Source organism: Pongo pygmaeus, chromosome 2 (genome assembly GCF_028885625.2).
Source record: "Pongo pygmaeus isolate AG05252 chromosome 2, NHGRI_mPonPyg2-v2.0_pri, whole genome shotgun sequence".
Classification (NCBI taxonomy): domain Eukaryota; kingdom Metazoa; phylum Chordata; class Mammalia; order Primates; family Hominidae; genus Pongo; species Pongo pygmaeus.
The window spans coordinates 203,882,004-203,901,762 of record NC_085930.1 but is presented as its reverse complement, the minus strand read 5'-3'; the positions used below and the strand labels follow the sequence as shown (position 1 = coordinate 203,901,762).

Below are 19,759 nucleotides of genomic sequence, written 5' to 3'. Positions count from 1 at the left end.
AAACATGCCAACCACCGTCTTTGAAAATACAAATGTAAAATGAACTGCAAATGGCAAAGTCCGCCCTTGCTTTGTGCAGAGAAGGGTATGTTAAATGTGTTATTGTTCCTGAGAAATGCTTTGTTTTATCGTGCAGCCCATTGCAAAATAACGTACTGTCAAAGAGTTCAGTTTAACATAAGCTTTTCCCCTTGCTGTCTTTGAAGAGATTTGTTGTTGTTGTTGTTTTGTTTGTTTTTGTAGAGACCCAGTCTTGCTCTGTTGCCCAGACTGGTTTTGAATTCCTGGCCTTGAGTGATCCCCCCACCTCAGCCACCCAAGTGCGGGGATTACAGGCGTGAGCCGTAGCGCCCGGCCTAAAGAGTTATTTTAAATTACAAAAGTCATACATGTTCTTTGTACAGAGTTCAAATAGTATAGAAACACATAAAGTAAAAAAGTGAAGGGAAGGTCCAGTTCTCCTCCCCTCCAAGAGGGCGCCACCCTCGATGGTTGTCTGTCACGGCACTGAACTGAAAGGCTTTCATTGTCTCCTCCCTATATTCACCTTTCCATCTCCGTCGAACTTTGCTTGTCCTCTTTTCATCTTTCTTTTTTTTTTTTTTTTTTTGTGAGACAGAGCCTTGTCTGTCGCCCAGGCTGGAGTGCAGTGGCACCATCTCAGCTCACTGCACCCTCTGCCGCTCAGATTCAAGCAGTTCTCCTGCCTCAGCCTCCCAAGTAGCTGGGATTACAGGTGTGCACCACCACGCCTGGCTAATTTTTGTATTTTTAGTAGAGACGGGGTTTCACCATGTTGGTCAGGCTAGTCTCAAACTCCTGACTTCAAATGATCTGCGCACCTTGGCCTCCCGAAATGCTGGGATTCCAGGCTTGAGCCACCATGCCCAGCCGTCCTCTGTCCATCTTACAACTCATTAAGTATTTTACTAGAGTGGAAACTGCAGTTATGTACTTCTGAGCGTTTCTATAATTTTATCAGGAAGAGGCAAACAGAGATGATGGACAAAGCAACACAACTGAGTTTGAACACTCCAGTTTCGACGAGGCTGAAATTTCCCACAGTGAGACTGAACATCTCCCAGCCAGGGATTCTCCTTCACTTAGTGAAAATCCCACAACTGATGAAGATGACAGTGAGTATGAGGACTGTCCAGAGGAGGAGGAAGATGACTGGCAGACATGCTCAGAAGAAGACGGTCCCGAGGAAGAGGACTGTGGCCAGGACTGGAAGGAAAGCTCTACTGCAGATTCTGAGGCTCGGAGCAGGAAAACCCCACAGAAGAGGCAGATACACAATTTTAGCCATCTGGTATCCAAGCAGGAGTTACTAGAGCTCTTTAAGGAGCTACACACCGGGAGAAAGGTGAAAGATGGGCAACTTACGGTCGGACTGGTAAGATGACATATGTCATAACACTGTTACCACATGATTGTCTTTAATCCCCATTTTTCAGTAGCTGCACGACCCCAAAGACCAACCAGGCTTCCGGCATCATAGGGAACGTTGCCCTCTTGTTGCCCACTGGCATCATGGGATTAGGCAGTGGGATAGACAGAGCCCAACTCAAAGGAATCAGCTTCCTCAAGGCCTATGTTGGTAACATACCTATTCACATTAAATGTATTCTCCAGTCTCCTTTCAGTTCAGCTTTTCCTGCCGTGTGAAGTACCGAGACAGCAGAATGGGAGAGATCTTTCAGTTCAGCTTTTCCTGCCATGTGAAGTACTGAGAGAGCAGAATGAGAGAGATGTTAATGTTGTCTTCAGACTTAAGCCCAGTGTTCTTTGGGCACCCTGTGATCCTTGCCAGCTTACGCTGTAAATGTTCCAGATGCTTAACAGGGAGAATCCCAGCATCTTGGGGCTGGACAAAATATGACAAATGCATTAGTTGTGTAAACACTGCATAGTAGATAGGGGAAAGCAGATCACACCCCCAGCTTTATATACCCTAATTCCAGAAGTGGCTGCGGAAGTGTGCAAACCCCGAGGGGCTACAGCGTGGCTCTAGATGGCCCCATCCTTAGCTAAGGAGATGTGGATGTTAGAGAAGGTATTTATTATAACGATCTATCCAGAATAGGACAGTGAGGGAAAGGAGACCACGGCACGCTTAAAGTCTCCTAGCTTTTCAGTTACATGCTAAGTGTAGCTAATCCTAGTTAGTTTTGAGCCCCCTTCTCTCTGCCCCAAAATGCCTGTTTAAAATGACTACAGTAGATTAGCATCTTATTTTAGTGCAGTAGTTGAAAGAGCTGTCTGTGGAATCAGGCAGACCTAGGTGTAATTTCCCAATTCAGCAGTAGAACTAATTTGTTAGGAACGCAGGGAAAGTTGCTTAATGTCTCTGAGCTTTAAAGCTTCATTCTCTATATTGTTGCTAAAAATTTGTATCAGAAAGTTCAGCTTCTCTACAAGTTTTCTCACATTTATGGAAAAACTGAGCATCCTCCCTCATTTTCTGAATTTCTTACCCTAGAAATTCTGCAAACACTTACTGATCACCTGCCACATACCAGACATTCTGCTTGGCTTTAACTAAAAAGTGACTGAAAATTAAAAATAATTGTGTGTTGTGATTATTCAAATGTCCATCCGATCAGCCTCACCCAGCGTGGAAGATGCGATGGAAACCACTGTCTGTAGATGGGGCAGTGAGGGAAGGCTGGGAACAAGGGGATGAAATTTTCTGTAGCATCTGCTGTTAACAGCAAAACCTATACAATTAAAATGTGCATAGCTTGGTCATTTGTCACTGGAGACATGTCTGAACAAATATACCCACACCACAGGAGAAAAAAGATGTCTCAACAAACACATAGAGCATGGATTTCAAATAATTTTCTAAAGTAATCAGATGCTTATGCTAGTCTTGCCACCATCTATGTCATATCTTTGAGTCTTTTGATAGATGTAGTTTTACTGTTTGGTAACTTCTGAGTCTCTTCTAGGTGGGCTACCCTAATGTTGGTAAGAGTTCAACAATCAACACCATCATGGGCAACAAGAAAGTATCTGTGTCTGCCACGCCTGGTCACACAAAGCACTTTCAGGTATTTCTGTGGTGCTTTGCCACTCACATGCAGCTCTTTCTTCCTTTTATCTGTTGTATACCTGGCTCAAACCTCTTGCTTGTCTTCCAGACTCTCTACGTGGAGCCTGGCCTTTGCCTGTGTGACTGTCCTGGCTTGGTGATGCCATCTTTCGTGTCTACCAAGGCAGAAATGACTTGCAGCGGAATCCTCCCAATCGATCAGATGAGAGATCATGTTCCACCTGTATCATTAATATCCTTTCTGCTTTGGAAACACTCTAGTTATTACGTGCGTATTAGGACTTCAGGTTTATTTTGGGCATTTGAGGGATTCAGATTTGATGAAGAATTGAAAATACTAGTGACCTGCACAAGTCTATACTGTGAGATAGCATGAGAACTTCAGAATTAGAGGCTCATTTCCTGATTTCAGCAGTGTAGCCTTGAGGAAATGGGAGAAACCAGGTTTCACATACTCAGTTCCAAGTTGCAAACCTATTTAACAATGCCGTGTAAGCATTTGAATGACCTTGGAAAACTTGCTTAACCTTCCCAAATACTTTTCCTTTTCTCTAAGTGGGGGAAAATCTATCTCACGGTTGATTATATTTAATCAGTATAGCTAACATATATTGAATACTTGCTATGTGCTTTTCTAAACCCTAACCAAATATCTTTTAATCCTCAAAAAGCAACACTTAAGGCAGATACTGCTGTTATTCCCATTTCCTCAAACTTGAGGAAACTGAGGCACAGAGAAATTAAATAATTTATCTAAGCTCTTACAGCTAGTAAGCAGCAAATTAGGAACTCTGCTACCTCTCGGCAGCATAATGAATTAACTTACATAAAGCATCTAGGACAGTGTCCGGCATGAAAGAAAGACTCAAAGATGGATTTGTTAAGAACTATGCAGGGGCCAGGTGTGGTGGTTCATGCCTGTAACCCCAACACTTTGGGAGGCCGTGGCAGGCGGATCACTTAAGGCCAGGTTTTGAGACCAGCCTGGCCAACATGGCGAAACCCTGTCTCTACTAAAATACAAAAATTAGCTGGGCGTGGTGGTGCGCACCTGTAGTCCCAGCTACTCGGGAGGCTGAGGCACGAGAATCTCTTGAACCTGGGAGGCGGAGGTTGCAGTGAGCTGAGATGGTGCCCCTGCCCTCCAGCCTGGGCCGCAAAGCGAGACTCTTGTCTTTAAGAAAAAAGAAAACGAAAGAAAAAAAAAAACTGCAAGGTCTGAGATTTCACTGTACTTACAAGCTAATAAGTTAGTCTATTATTGTTTTGTAGATACTAGCAGAAAACAGGAGACTTCATGAAATTGGCACACTAATCCGCTGGCTTGTAAGTAGAGTAAAATTCCCTTCATAACTACACTTAAGGCCACAGCTTATTCATAGATACACATATATGAAAAAGTATATAGCTTTTTTTTTTTTTTTTTTTTTTTTTGAGATGGAGTCTGGCTCTGTCACCCAGGCTGGAGTGCAGTGGTGCGATCTCGGCTCACTGCAACCTCCACCTCCTGGGTTCAAGCAATTCTCCTGCCTCAGCCTCCTGAGTAGCTGGGATTACAGGCACGCGCCACCACGCCCAGTTACTTTTTTTTTTTTTTTTTGGTAGAGATGGGGTTTCACCATGTTGGCCAAGCTGGTCTCAAACACAACCTCAGATAATCTGCCCGCCTCGACCTCCCAAAGTGCTGGGATTACAGGCGTGAGCCACCATGCCCGGCCTCTTAAGTTTCTCTGTAAATTAATAGTGAGACATGAATTATTTATTGCAGGTAGCCTTAGGTTAGGTACTGTGGAGGATAGGGCATAAATAGAGATGGCTCCTGCCCTTTACGAAGCATCAGTCTATTGGGGCACATGAGGCATGTACGTGAATAACTAGTACAAGGTGGAATATTGTTAGTGGCGCAAGGAAAATTTAGACAAACTATGGAGATTAGACAAAGGAGGAAAAGTAATCCTGCATAACTGTAGACATTAGAAACAGAGACTCCCCTTGCTTTATCTCTAAATTAGAATCACAAATGTGTAATCTTTTCAGGGTAGAAATGTGTCATCTTTAAAGTCTGTTTCAGATATATTTTAAATTATTACTTTAAATGAATTCATATGGAGGAGTCGTGGGAGCTTAAGGCCTTGTTTAAAAGGGAAAAAACAACTGAGTCTTTTTAGATTAATCAAAAACTATACTCTTCCTTTGGAGAGGAGAGAGTGTTTGTCATACGAGGGATGAAGTACCATGTTCTTAGAGGCACGATTTGTATGCCATGGGGAGGAGGGAGTCAGTTCAAGAGAATGGATTCCCTGACAAGCTACGTTTGCCAGAATATTCCAAGACATGTTTTAGAAGCTACCTATGGCATTAACATCGTAAAGCCTAGAGAGGATGAAGATCCCCACCGACCTCCAACATCGGAGGAACTGTTGACAGCTTATGGATGTAAGTTGTGATTCATTAGAAAACGTGAACAAAAATAACAGTATACCTAATGAATAGAAATAAGAATAGTAATAGTACCAGAAATGCTGTTCTGCAAAGATAAAAATTTATAATATTTCTTCAGCATTTTTCAAGCCATCTTTCCAGCCATCTTTTGTCTTTGCGGGCCTTGCCTACAAAGTAACCTAAAGTGCAAAAAGCTTTTAGGACGTTTGCTGCTTTGATGGTACCCACGTGCAGCACAGGGGTTCTCATCGCAGGCTGTGTTGGCTCTTTCTGGAGTCTTCTCCCAAACAAGAAGAAAGCGGATGTGTGGAAGAAAATGAATCCGCGCACCACAGCGAGACAGGAGAGTTAGGAGGGGCGCACCCAAAGGGAGACCCCTCAGAGACGGGGACAGAGTGGAGCTTGGTTAGGATAGGGGCACAAAGCATCCTCCTTCCTCTCCCATCAGCCCCTGTAAATTTATTTGACATTAAAATGAGTCCACAGCTCTCCCACCTCCATGTTTTATCCCAATTCCACATGAGAACCTATGATTTCTTGCCTTAAATGTAAACTTTAAAGGTGGCCTGGAGAACCTTGTGTCTACCTAAAAAAATAAAAATAAAAATAAAATAGCAGCGTGGGAAACATTTCCATGCGTGTGTGACTTGCCTTTAAAGGGATTGCCGCTGGCTGGGAAGGAGTTCAGCTTATTTGAGTATTTACTGGCAGAGAAAGGTGAAAGGTGATTTAATATGAATCACACTTAAATCAAACCTTGAACTTAGAGACTCTAAAGAGGATAAATACTAAACACTTGTGGTAAGACTAGTCTAATTACAGATTCATAGAACAAGAAAAGACCTTAAAGATCACCTCACCTCCTAGCCCCTGCTTTTAAGAATAATCATCTGAACCCGGAGCCTGAGCTGACCCAAGGTGAGGTGGCTGGTCAGTGGAATAGCCTGGGTGAGATCTCCCTCCAGGATGTTAGCCTGCAAAATGCAGAAAGGTGGACTTCCACCATACTTTCAGTTTGATTGTACTTCCGATACAACTGAAAATAATGTGAGTCTTTTAAGATGTTTCATCTAATGCTGCCTGATAAAATCCGAGTAAGGAAAAAGCCAGTTTGTAAAAGCAAATGACCACATGTACAGTTTCTAAGTTCACTATCTGCAAGTCCATTATAGAAGAAAATCTCTGACAGTAAATTTGCAAAGATATTGCCAGATTACTCTCATTTTACTTTGTATTTCTTTAAATACTAGTGAAGTTGAGCATCTTTCCAAATGTTTTGTGACCATTTATTTTTCTTCTGGGAATCACATTTTCCTATACATGGTTCTGTCTTAATGATTTGTAGAAGTTCTTTGTTATATGTGCTACACATTTTTTCCAATGTTAATTTATGGTTTCCTTGGCCCCAAAGAAGTTGACAATTTTAATAGACTATATTTTTCCTTTTTGATTTAACTGGGTTTGGTGTTTTACTTGGGAAGGTCTTCTCCATCCCAAAAAGAGAAAACTATCTTCCTGTAATATTTACTTACTTTTTTAACATTTAGATTTTTAATCTGACGAAATTTATTGTTGTATATTGTGTAAATTAGGATTCTAACTATTTTCTTCTAAACTGGAAAAGCCAGTCAACAGCTAGTATGTGAGGGAGCTGAGTTTTGAACCCAGCCTGTCTGTTGAAGCCGTGTTCTTAACCACTGTGTTTTGCTACTCTTCTAATTGAGTTAGTATTAAAGGGATCTTACTGGGGAAAAAAATGTAGGTACATCATTCAGTAAGAAAACTTACCTGTTGCTTTCTGTTTTGCAAGTAGTATTGACAGTGTAGCATTCTCCTACAGGTAGCCTCCATGAATAAATGTTTAAAATAAAGAGGCCGGGTGTAGTGCCTCACGCCTGTAATCCCAGCACTTTGGGAGGCCAAGGCGAGTGGATCACCTGAGGTCAGGAGTTCAAGACCAGCCTGACCAACAGGGTGAAACCCCATCTCTACTAAAAATACAAAAATTAGCTGGGCGTGGTGGTGCACGCCTGTAATCCCAGCTACTCGGGAGTCTGAGGCACCAGAATCACTTGAACCCGGGAGGTGGAGGTTGCAGTGAGCCAAGACTGTGCCACTGCACTCCAGCCTGGGCAACAGAACGAGACTCCATCTCAACAAAAAATAAAATAAAGAGATAGAAGAAATAACAGGAGTAGAGAGAAATCGAATTTGTCTTTCATAGCGTGGTGCTAGGTGGTTGTTAGGATATCAGATATAAGTAAATATTCTCCTGGATTATCTAGTGTTTTTAATGCTAAACAATATATATTCTACAATGATACCTAATTTTTTAAAAGCTAGGAGTAAGAATGCATAGTTAGTAATAGAAGCTACATCACCTCAGTTGTCTTTGTTGTGATATTCTGTCATCTAAGATTTTGCAAAATTCTTTTCTCTTCACAGATATGCGAGGATTCATGACAGCGCATGGACAGCCAGACCAGCCTCGATCTGCGCGCTACATCCTGAAGGACTATGTCAATGTAAGTGAACCCTGCCTCTCATGCTCTCCAGTACACATTCTGTGTTCTTAGATAATGGCAACCTGTTCGATTATAAAGGAAATATTTTTTCATTGAAACTGGAATTGTGTTCTTGATGTAGGGTAGTTAACATTATATGGATTATAGAGATTACAAAAGATGGAGATCTCTGAACATCTATTATGAGTGAAAATCACCAATATATGCATCTGGTTTTTTCATCTCCTACAGCCTTTTGCTTGTTATGATTGCAACTGTTGTCACAGTCTTCTTCGTAGTATAGCTGTTTATATGCCTATCTCTATATTTGCCTAATAATGATAACAACAGCTAACATTTCTTCAAAGCTAACCCTGCTAGAAATAGTTCTGTTTTACGTGCATCTTCTCAGTAAAAATATGTAACAAGTCTGTGAGATTACTATTTCTCCTTTTCAAATGGGAACATGCTATTTGGGGGTTTCCCCATAGTAAAATGGAGATGAACAGGGCCTATCTCATGAGATTATTACGGGAAATAAATGAAAACACTGTGAGTGTGTGAGTGTGTATGTGTGTGTGTGTGTGTGTGTGTGTGTGTAGCACTAAGCTCAATGCCTGGCACATAATGAGCCCCCAGTAAGTGTTATCTATTAAGTTTCTTTCCACAAATAAGCATTACAGGGCCCTGTTAATAACCAGTTGTGAGGATTTGGCTTTATTTCCTCCTCTTCTCAAGACCACATCAGTGGAGCTCTTGGAGCTTAGTGGCAACCGTATGGGCTTGCCTTCAGTTCAGGAAGAAAGCAGTTCATGCTGTTGGTATGGATAAGTCATGTATTCATTACCACTTACTGTGGAGGATGTAAAAATGAGGTAAAAATAGTCACAGCCTTCAGATCATTTATGATGGAAAGAGGCAGACTTGCACCCAGTGAGCAACTGCAACCCCACATACAGGAGTTGAGGAACTCTCCTGACTTTAATAGTCTACCCCGGCATTACCGTAACTGTCTGCAACCCCACATACAGGAGTCAAGGAACTCTCCTGACTTTAACAGTCTACCCCGGCATTACCGTAACTGTCCAGTTGTGTCTTGAGTTTTGTTTTGGAAAATATTTACCATAAGTATGATCATGTCCGTATACTGAAGAATACTTGAGTGAGAATGCAATGCAAACGAGAAAAGAAGAAAGAGATTTCATCCTAGTCTGGGGCGCCATGGGAAGAGCTAGGTCTCTAGAACATTTTGACCATTGATGTATTAGAAAAAGGACTCTTCAGCTGCAGTGGACCAAAACTCAACTCAGCTAACTTAACCAGAAGGCAGAAAGCTCCATCAGAGTGTGACTGGGTGGAGCTGTCTCCTCTGAGGCCACAGATGGCAGTTAGGATGCACTGTTGTCATTCATGTTGTCTTTGTAGGGTAAGCTGCTGTACTGCCATCCTCCTCCTGGAAGAGATCCTGTAACTTTTCAGCATCAACACCAGCGACTCCTAGAGAACAAAACGAACGGTGATGAAATAAAAATGCAGCCAGGCAGAAATAAAAAAGCAAAGCAGATTGAAAATATCGTTGACAAAACTTTTTTCCATCAAGTAAGTTTTAAAACTTTTCTTAAACTTCTGATCCAACACTCTTTATAACAGCTTTATTGAGTATCACATGCCATAAACACATTTTAATAACCCCAAAAAGGGTTTAATAACCCCCAAAAGAAACCTTATTTATTAGCGGTTACTGCCTGTCCCCCTTTTCCCACCAGCCCCTGCCAACCAATAGTCAATCATTATGAACAGATTTGCCTGTTCTGGAGACTTCACGTGACTGGAATCATACTATGTGCTCTTTGTGACAGGCTTCTTTCATTTAGCATGATATCTTAAACATTCATCCATGTTGTAGCATGTGTCAGTATTTCAGTCCTTTCTATTACCGAATAATGTTTCATTGTATAGATATGCCACATTTTGTTTATCTATCATTTGATGGACGTTTGGGTTGTTTCCACTTTTTGGCTCCTATGAATAATGGTGTAATGAACACTTGTGTACAGGTTTTTGTGGAGACATGGATTTCATCTCTCTTGAGTAGACACCTAGGCATGGGGTTGCTGGGCTGTATTGTAACTCCATGTTTAACATTTGAGGTATTGCCAAACTTTCCAAAAGTGGCTGTGCTGTTTTACATTACTCCCAGTGATGTATGAGGTTTCTAATTTTCTCCTCATCCTTGTCAATGTTTATTATTTCCTGTCTTTTTTTTATTTTAGCCATCCTAATACATGTGAAGTATTGCATTATAGTTTTGATTAGTATTTCCCTAATTACTAGTGATGCTGAGCATCATTTTATATGCTCATTGGCACATGTATATTTTCTTTAGAGAAATGTCTATTATTAAGTTGTAAGAGTTCTTTATATATTCTGGATACAAGTCCCATATCAGATTTATGATTGACAAATATTTGCACCCATTTAGTCAGTTGTCTTTTCTCTGAGCCAGCACATTTGGTGATAGAAAGTGCTAAAGAAACAGACTTCATAAATGTCTTCTGCACTTTAAAATATTGATAACTTTAGTTGCTTATATCACAGCTACAATTTGTAGGCAGTATTTTAAAGGTCAGATCTACATGCAAAAGAGCTAAATCACATAGTTGTACCCAATGTAGTTTTAAAATTGTTTTTAAGTGACTACTATAGCGAAAATAGGACAGGGGTTAGGATGGGGTGATCAGCTGTATCCAGAGAATGTTTTTGTATTTATCCCGTGCTTTATCTGCATGCCTCACACAATGAGCCTGTGAAGCAGGCCAGGCAAGTATTATTCCCTGAGGACACTGAGGCTCAAAGAGACTGAGTTACCCAAGGGCACTTGCTTTAAATTGCAAAGCTGGGATAAAACTTAGATGTTTGTAGCTCCTAGTTTGAATTATTTTCAAGTTGGTACGTACCAGTATTTGGAAGAAAATTTACCAACATGCAAAAAGATTGCAAGTTTCTTCTTGGGCCTATAGCTGTCATACAGAACATTTAATTTGAAATTGTAAATGTTTATAGGTTTCTAAAAGCTATGTACAAGAAAGCTGAAAACTTGTCATAATTTTAATATAATTCATATGTCTAAACCTTAACCTCTAGAGTAATATTTTACTATTATAAGTAACTTGCAAATCGTAGTGTACTAATTTTTTTTAACTAAGTAAACTTAAAATTTGTTTAGAGTCCATTTCTAATATGGTTGAAGCAGGTTAAGTCTTGATATTAAGACAAATTTCCAGAAAACAGCTGGTATTAAGTGTAGTTGTAGATGGCATTTGAAAGTATGGGAGAAAACAGCTGGTGTTAAGTCTAGTTGTAGATGGCATTTGAAAGTATGGGACTAAACAAAGTTGGCGAGGGAATGAGGAGGGGGAAGAGATGAACTGAAGACAGCATGCTGGGGGGAGAAAGAGGACCAGTGAAAGGGAGAGGGGGCGGAAGTTCACCGAGTGACTGACTCCTTTTTATCTTGAAGTGGTCCACTAATAGTACTGTGCATATCCCTTAAAGGATAGCCTGCTGACATCTCAGATAATGTTTTCTCTTATTTCCTAGGAGAATGTGAGGGCTTTGACCAAAGGAGTCCAGGCTGTGATGGGTTACAAGCCCGGGAGTGGTGTAGTGACTGCAGCCACTGTGAGCTCTGAGAACGGGGCGGGGAAGCCCTGGAAAAAACATGGCAACAGAAATAAAAAAGAAAAAAGTCGTAGACTGTACAAGCACCTGGATATGTGAGGTTGGGCTGCAACAGAAATGTCATCTGCATTGTGCAGATGGAAAAGAGCAGTGGCTGCCTGTTGCCTGTGGAACTGTCCCAAGACACTGGCACTGTAGAACAGGCCCTGCTCTTGTGGAGCACAGCTGCACCCAACAGTCTCCATGTCAAGACCAAGGGCCTCCTGGAAACACCAACTATGATGAAAAGGAGTCATCTGGGAGCCCGAGAATCCTACTCCTGGTCGGGTGCAGTGGCTCACGCACCAACATGGTGAAACTCTGTCTCTACTAAAAATACAAAAAAATTAGCTGGGCGTGGTGGCGCGCACCTGTAATCCCAGCTACTTGGGAGGCTGAGGCAGGAGAATCACTTGAACCTGGGAGGCAGAGTTTGCAGTGAATGGAGATTGTGCCACTGCACTCCAGCCTGGGCGACAGAGTGAGACTGCATCACAAGAAAAAAAATTGCAAGGGATGGTTCATGAGACACATTTGGGACAAAGGTGAAAGAGAAATTCCCCACTCTGAGTGTCCTAGTTGGGTTCCTCCGACTCTAAACAAGGGACTTGGGTTCAGTTAGTGTGCAGCGGGGGCTCACTTCCACTAAGGAACATGTAGAACGTAACCACCAGGTGACAGGGAAGCTGCAGTATGTACTACCTAGCCCCCATCTTCACTGGTTATTCCACTTATTTAAAATGTCCAGAATAAGCAAATCTCCATATAGAGGAAGTAGATTAGTGGTTGCTTCAGGATGGGAGGAATGGGAAGATTGAGGTCTGTCTTTTGCAGTGATAAAAATGTCCTAAAATTGACTGTAGCGATGGCCACATAACTCTGTGAATATGCTTAAGACCACTGAATTACACACTTTACATTGGTGAATTGTATGGTATGTAAATTATAGTTCAATAACATAGTTACAAAAGATAATCAAAAGCATGAAAGCACTATTGATATGGTTTGGATCTGTGTCCTCACCAAGTCTCATGTTGAAATGTAAGCCCCCTGGTGGGAGGTGGGGCCTGGTGGGAGGTGATTGGATTATGGGGCAGAGTCCTCACGAATGGTTTAGCACCACCCCCTCAGTGCTGTTCTCGTGATATTGAGTCCCCATCACATCTGGTTGCTTCAAAGTGTGTGGCACCTCCCCTCTGTCTCCCTCCTGCTCTGGCCGTATAAGATGTGCTTCTCCTTCGCCTTCTAACATGATTGTATGTTTCCTGAGGCCTCCCTAGAAGCAAAAGCTGCTGTGCTTCCTGTACAGTCTACAGGACCGTGAGCCAATTAAACCTCTTTTCTTTATAAATTACTGTCTCTGGTATGTCTGTTTTTCTTTTTTTTTTCTGAGACCGAGTCTCACTCTGTCGCCCAGGCTGGAGTGCAGTGGCGTGATCTCAGCTCACTGGAACCTCCCTCTCCCGGATTCAAGCAACGTGCCCTCCCAGAAGAGAAAGCTGTTGAGCTGCTGGCCTGTCTCCCCCAGACGGCTGGGATTTATGGTCACCATTGGCTGCCCACTCCCGTAGGGGCCGCCCAGGCCTCTGCAGCCCTTCCTTCAGAAGGACGGTGCCTGAGGTCCTGCCACCTCTGCCAACAGGAAATGCCTTTGAGCGGTCACATCACTGCCCACTGTCCAGGAGGACAAGTCCTCCGGCCCTCTTGTTAGTTTTTCTTTTTGGCTAACTCTGAACCATGGCCAAAAACATTATCTTTAGCTCCTGGGCAGCTGCTGGACCTCTGAGGAGCCTGGTTAAGGAACTGATTCATTTCCTGAGGGCCGACCACGTGCAGAGCCCTGTGGAAAGTACAGGGAGAACCTGGGCAGGGTTCTAATTACCCAGAGGGAGTTAGTTAGAAGATACTGTCCAAAGTGTTCACGGCAGGATGAAGTCCCGACTCCCTCGCTACTGAATGCTGACCGTCTCACCTCCCCTCCTGCAGGTGCTGCCCTGCCTTTGCTATTTGCCTTTCTCCCTATACCATCTCTTGCCACCTCCAGGGGCCTCTGCAGAGCTGCTGCCATGGCCTTGTTGCCAAAAGCAAACATTCTCCAAGGCCCAGCTCATGCATTATTTCTTGAAAACCTTCCCCCACGCACCCCCGCCCGCAATGCAGGGTGTTGTCAATGTACTTTAAACATGCCCCTGCTGTAGTACACGTCGTATTTTTATGGCTTGTTTAAAAACCAGCATATCCGGCCAGGCATGGTGGCTCACACCTGTAATCCCAGCACTTTGGGAGGCCAAGGCGGGTGGATCACTTAAGGTCAGGAGTTTAAGACCAGCCTGGCCAACATGGTGAAACCCCGTCTCTACTAAAAATACCAAAATTAGCCGGGCATGGTGTTAACGCACCTGTAATCCTGGGAGGCAGAGGTTGCAGTGAGCCAAGATCGCACCCCTGCACTCCAGCCTGGGCAACAGACAGAGCAAGACAGTCTCAAAAAAAAAAAAAAAAAAAAAAAATCAGTGCATTCATTCAGTAAATATTTTCCTTGTTTTGTGCCAGGCACTGAGCTAGAAGCTGAGGATGCAAGTGTAAACTAAACAACCCTGGCTGCAAGAAGCTCACAGCCTGGTAGAAAGACAGCACTCTTCACCCTTTAGAGGTGTCTTTATAATAGAGTGGCACAGGCACTGGGGCTTGGGCCCCCCAGGACCAGGACAGCAAGTCAGCTGAAGCAAGGATGATTACGGTGGAAGAGCTCTGTGAGGGAGAACCAGGAGTTTGGCTTTAGACGTGTGCAATTAGTCATGCAGGGGAGATGTCAAGTATCAAGTAGGCAGCTGAAGTTTGGGAAGGAGGTGACCTGGAGCTATGTATTCAGGAGGTGCAGGTACAGGGACAGTAGTTAAAGCCAGAGACCCGATGAGATCCCCAACAGAGGATAGGTAGAGATGAGAACCAAGAACTGAGCCGCATGTCTCCCCCCATTAGCTGGCCTTCCTCCTTTTACAGAAAGGAACACACAAGTGCAGAGAGGACCAGTGCTTTACCCCAAGTCACAGCACAGCTGCTGCAACGTGGAGGGAAAATTCCAGTGTAAGATCAGCAGGCTCCAGAGCCCACACTCCTCCCATTGCTTCTGGTTTTTTTTGTTTGTTTGCTTGTTTGTTTGTTTTTTCAGACAGAGTCCTGCTTTGTCGCCCAAGCTGGAGTGCGGTGGCGCGATCTCTGCTCACTGTAACCTCCGCCTCCCGGGCTCAAGTGATCTCCTGCCTCAGCCTCCCAAGTAGCTGGGATTACAGGCACCCACCACCATGCCTGGCTATTTTTTGTATTTTTAGTAGAGACAGGGTTTCACCATGTTGGCCAGGCTGGTCTCGAACTCCTGATCTCAAATGATTCACCTGCCTCGGCCTGCCAAAATGCTGGGATTACAGGTGTGAGCCATCGCACCCAGCCTCCCATTGCTTCTTTCTGTGAGCCAGCTTGTCCAGTGACTGGGAGCAGTTCCCCAACTGAGGGCCATCTCCAAAACCCATAGTTTCTTGTAAGAATTGTCATGAAGCTTGTGGAAATGCAGTGTAGGAGGCTGAATAATGGTTCCTGAATATATCAGGCCCTAATCCCTGGAACCTGCAAATGTTACCTTATATGGAAAAAGGGTCTTTGTGGTTGTAATTGAATTTTTTTTTTTTTTTTTTTTTTTTTTTTTTGGTCTTGAGATGGAGTCTCTGTCACCAGGCTGGAGTGCAGTGGCACGAGCTTGGCTCACTGCAACCTCTGCCTCCCAGGTTCAAGCAGTTCTGCCTCAGTAGCTGTAATCCCTCCCAAGTAGCTGGGATTACAGGCACGCACCACCATGCCCAGCTAATTTTTGTATTTTTAGTAGAGACTCGGTTTCACCTTGTTGGCCAGGATGGTCTCAATCTCTTGACCTTGTGATCCGCCCACCCCGGCCTCCCAAAGGGCTGGGATTACAGGGGTGAGCCACCGTGCCCGGCCAGTTGTGATTAAATTAAGGATGGGGAGATGATCACAGATTATCTGAGTAGACCATGAATGTAATCACAAGTGTCTAAGAGAGAGGCAGAGGGAGACACACACAGAGGAAAAGGCAATGTGATCACGAAAGGCAGAGATGGATCGACCTGGGTGACGCCATTAAGGGAAGGAATGCTGGCAGCCACCAGAAGCTGGAAGAGGCAAGGTCATGAATAGATTCTCCCCCTGTAGCCCCCAGAATGGGTACAGCCCTGCTGACACCCTGGCTTTGGCCTAGTGAAACTGATTTCTAACTTCTGGCCTCCGGAACTGTGAGGGAATCCACTGAAGTTGTGCTGAGTTTTTACAGCGGCCACCGGAAACGAATCCATGCCGAGTCCAAGGACACGTGCCCAGGGAGCTGGATTTATGTCTGTGTTCTTGATAGGCAGAGTGGCTGTGATACCAGCCATCTATGGACCATGCTGCCCAAACTGCTCAGGCAGGGGACTCGAAGCAAAGGACTCAAACCCTTGAACTGGGGGTTTTTAGTCTGGGCTCCATGGAATCTATAGTTGAATTTCAGTGGGTGGGGGCTGGTTCATAAATTTTTTTAAATTGTATGAGAAATATATGTGCACATATATTCATATTTTTCAAGGATGAGGTGTTTGTTTTGTTTGTTTTTTCAGATTCTCAAAGGGGTCACAAAAAAAAGGTTAAGAACTAACCACTAACCATTAACCACTAATCTAAGAACAAACTGCTGAGGTGTGTAAACCCGGCCCAGAGTAGGTGGGGAGGAATGAAGCACCTTTTAAATCAGGCCCAGCTCTGAGGGTTCATGCTGAGCCATTATCTCCAAATCTCTACAAAACTCACAGCACAGGGAGCTCTGCCCCAGGGCCTGGTAAGAGGGTGTCAGAAGACTGGGTGGGGTACGTCCCTACTTTAGCAGGATAGTGAGCAGCAGATGGACAATGTCCCCGGAAGAGCTAGGATCCAGGCAATCACAGGTTAGTATCTGAGGGAGGTAAAGGCAGAGATGACCACTGATGAGCACACAGGACACACCAGAAGTTCCAGGAACAGACGGCAGGAATTTCAGACGGGGCGTCCTTCAACAGTATGGGCAGTGGCTCAGCTAGAAAGACCCTGTGGGTACTTACTATTTATAGACTATGAGAAACTTGGTTATGTATTTTTTTTAACACTTGAATCATTTCTCCATTCATTTTATAACACTTCATCTTAATTGTTTTATTATTTTAATTTTGGCCCTTTTTGGTAAAAACCATTTTAATTGTATCTTTTTGTTCAGTTGCTTGCTTAATTTCTTTCTTTTTTTTGAGACATGGTCTTGCTTTGTTGCCCAGGCTGGAGTGCAGTGGTGCAATCTCAACTCACTGCAACCTCCGCCTCCAGGGCTCAAGTGATCCTCCCATCTCAGCCTCCCAAGTAGCTGGGACTACAGATGCAAGCAACCACGCCAGGCTAATTTTTTGTAGTTTTTGTAGACATGGGGTTTCACCTGTTACTTGGGCTGACCTCGAATTCCAGAGCTCAAGTGATCCACTCGCCTCAGCCCCCGAATTGCTGGGATTACAGGCGTGAGCCACAGTGCCCCGCCAGTTGCTTGCTTAATTTCTGTCTCTCCTACTGGACTGTAAGCTCCAAGTAAGTAGGACCCATGTCTGTTTTACTCAATAGTGTGTTCCCAGCTCCTAACACAATGACTGTCTTAGTCTATTTGAGCTACTATAGCAAAATACTTTGGACTGAGTGGCGTGTAAATAACACAGATTTGTTTTTCACAGTTGTGGAAGCTAGGAAGTCCGAGATCAAGGTGCCTGCAGATTTAGTTGAAGGGCCTGCTTTCTGGTTCCTAAAGGCTCCACCTAATATAGTTTGGCACAAAAGTAATTGCGGTTTTGGCCATTAAATGTAAGCCACTTTTAATGACCAAAAAAAGTGGCTTACTTTTAATGGCCAAAACCGCAATTACTTTTGTACCAAAGTACTTTTATTTATCTGGCTTTTTTTGTTTTGTTTTGTTTTGTTTGTTTGCTTTTTTGAGACAGAGTCTTGCTCTGTCGCCCAGGCTGGAGTGCAGTGGCGTGATCTTGCCTCACTGCAACCTCCGCCTCCCAGGTTCAAGAGATTCTCCTGCCTCAGCCTCCCGAGTAGCTGGGATTACAGGTGCATGCTGCCACACCCATCTAATTTTTGTATTTTTAGTAGAGACAGGGTTTCACCATGCTGGCCAGGCTGGTCTGGAACTCCTGACCTCAAGTGATCCACCCGCCTCAGCCTCCCAAAGTGCTGTGATTACAGGCGAGAGCTACCGCTTCCGGCCTGCACCAAAGTACTTTTAATAGCCAAAAACACAATCACTTTTGCACCAATCTAATACCATCAAATTAGTGATTAGATTTCATTTCTCCTGAGAGGTTATAACTTTGTTTTGTTTTATTTTGTTTTGAGAGACTGGGGTCTCCCTATGTTGTCTAGGCTGGTCTCCAACCCCTGGGCTCCACTGATCCTCCAACCTTGGCCTTCCAGAGTGCTGGGATTACAGGCATGAGCCACCTTACCAAGCCAAAGCATAACTTTGAAAACACAATGAACCACTAAAATAGTGCAGCCACTTTGGAAAATAGTCTGGCAGTTCCTCAAAACATTAAACACAGTTACCACAGACCCCAGCAAGGACACTCCTGAGTATATACCCAAGAGAACATGAAACCTGTGTCCACACAAAAACTTGTACACGAATGTTCAGAGCAGCACTATTCATAATAGCCTAAAGGTGAAAGCAATCCAAACATCCCACTAATGAGTGGATAAACGAAGTGTGGTATAAAAATATCCATACAATGTATTATGATGAGCCATAAACAGGAATGAAGTACTGATACACACAGCAACATGAACGAACCTTGAAAACACGCTAAGTGAAAGTCACAGAAAGGTCACATAATGGATGATTCCATTGATGCAGAATGTCCAAAATGGGCAAATCCATAGAGACGGAAGGTAGATTTGCGATTCCTGGGCTGGGAGTGTTGAGAGGAATGGAGAGTAACTGCCAGTGGGCCGCGTTCTTTTCAGGTGGGGGTGATGAAAATGTTCTAAAAGTAAATAATGATGTTGGTTGCACAACGCTATGGATACACTAAAAACTGCTGAATTGTATATTTTATTTTTTGTTTTGTTTTGAGATGGAGTCTTGCTCTGTCGCCCAGGCTGGAGTGCAGTGGCGCCATCTCAGCTCACAGCAATCTCTGCCTCCCGGGTTCAAGCGATTCTCCTGCCTCAGTCTCCCGAGTAGCTGGGATTACAGGCACCCGCCACCATGCCTGGCTAATTTTTGTATTTTTAGTAGAGATGAAGTTTCACCATGTTGGCCAGGATGGTCTCAAACTCCTGACCTCAAGTGGTCCACCTGCCTCGGCCTCCCAAAGTGCTGGGATTACAGGCATGCACCACCATGCCCGGCTAATTTTTGTATTTTTAGTAGAGACGGTGTTTCACCATGTTGACCAGGCTGGTCTTGAACTCCTGACCTCAAGTGATCCGCCTGCCTCAGCCTCCCAAAGTGCAGGGACTACAGGCGTAAGCCACTGTGCCTGGCCAGAATTGTAGATTTTAAAAGGACTATGTTGGCCGGACGTGGTGGCCCACGCCTGTACTCCCAGCACTTTAAGAGGTTGAGGCGGGCGGATCACGAGGTCAGGAGTTCAAGACCAGCCTGGCCAACATGATGAAACTCCATCTCTACTAAAAATACAAAAATTAGTCGGGGGTGGTGGCACGCGCCTGTAGTCCCAGTTACTTGGGAGGCTGAGGCGGGAGAATTGCTTGAACCTGGGAGGCAGAGGTTGCAGTGAGCCAAGACCACGCCATTGCACTCCAGCCCGGGCAACAGAGTGAGACTCTAAAAAAAAAAAAAGACTATGTTTATGGCATATAAATAATATCTCAATAAAGCTGTAGTTTTTGAAAATTAAAAAAAATGATTTTTTTCTCCTTTTTTTTCAATCCTGCTCCTTCTGTAGAAATA

The 19,759-nt window shown here is 43.8% G+C and overlaps 1 protein-coding gene across 1 annotated transcript in view; it reads left to right on the top strand.

Moving 5' to 3' along the window:
* LSG1 (large 60S subunit nuclear export GTPase 1) overlaps nucleotides 1–13,075 on the top strand; it is a 31,241-nt gene extending 18,166 nt beyond the window's left edge. The window contains exons 8-14 of the mRNA XM_054483808.2: nucleotides 983–1,396; nucleotides 2,955–3,056; nucleotides 3,147–3,290; nucleotides 5,371–5,494; nucleotides 7,946–8,025; nucleotides 9,430–9,603; nucleotides 11,605–13,075. Of these exons, the coding sequence (XP_054339783.1) occupies nucleotides 983–1,396; nucleotides 2,955–3,056; nucleotides 3,147–3,290; nucleotides 5,371–5,494; nucleotides 7,946–8,025; nucleotides 9,430–9,603; nucleotides 11,605–11,784 (1,218 nt within the window). The 3' untranslated portion in view covers nucleotides 11,785–13,075. The remainder of the gene's footprint in view (nucleotides 1–982; nucleotides 1,397–2,954; nucleotides 3,057–3,146; nucleotides 3,291–5,370; nucleotides 5,495–7,945; nucleotides 8,026–9,429; nucleotides 9,604–11,604) is intronic.
* Nucleotides 13,076–19,759: the final 6,684 nt, after the last annotated feature.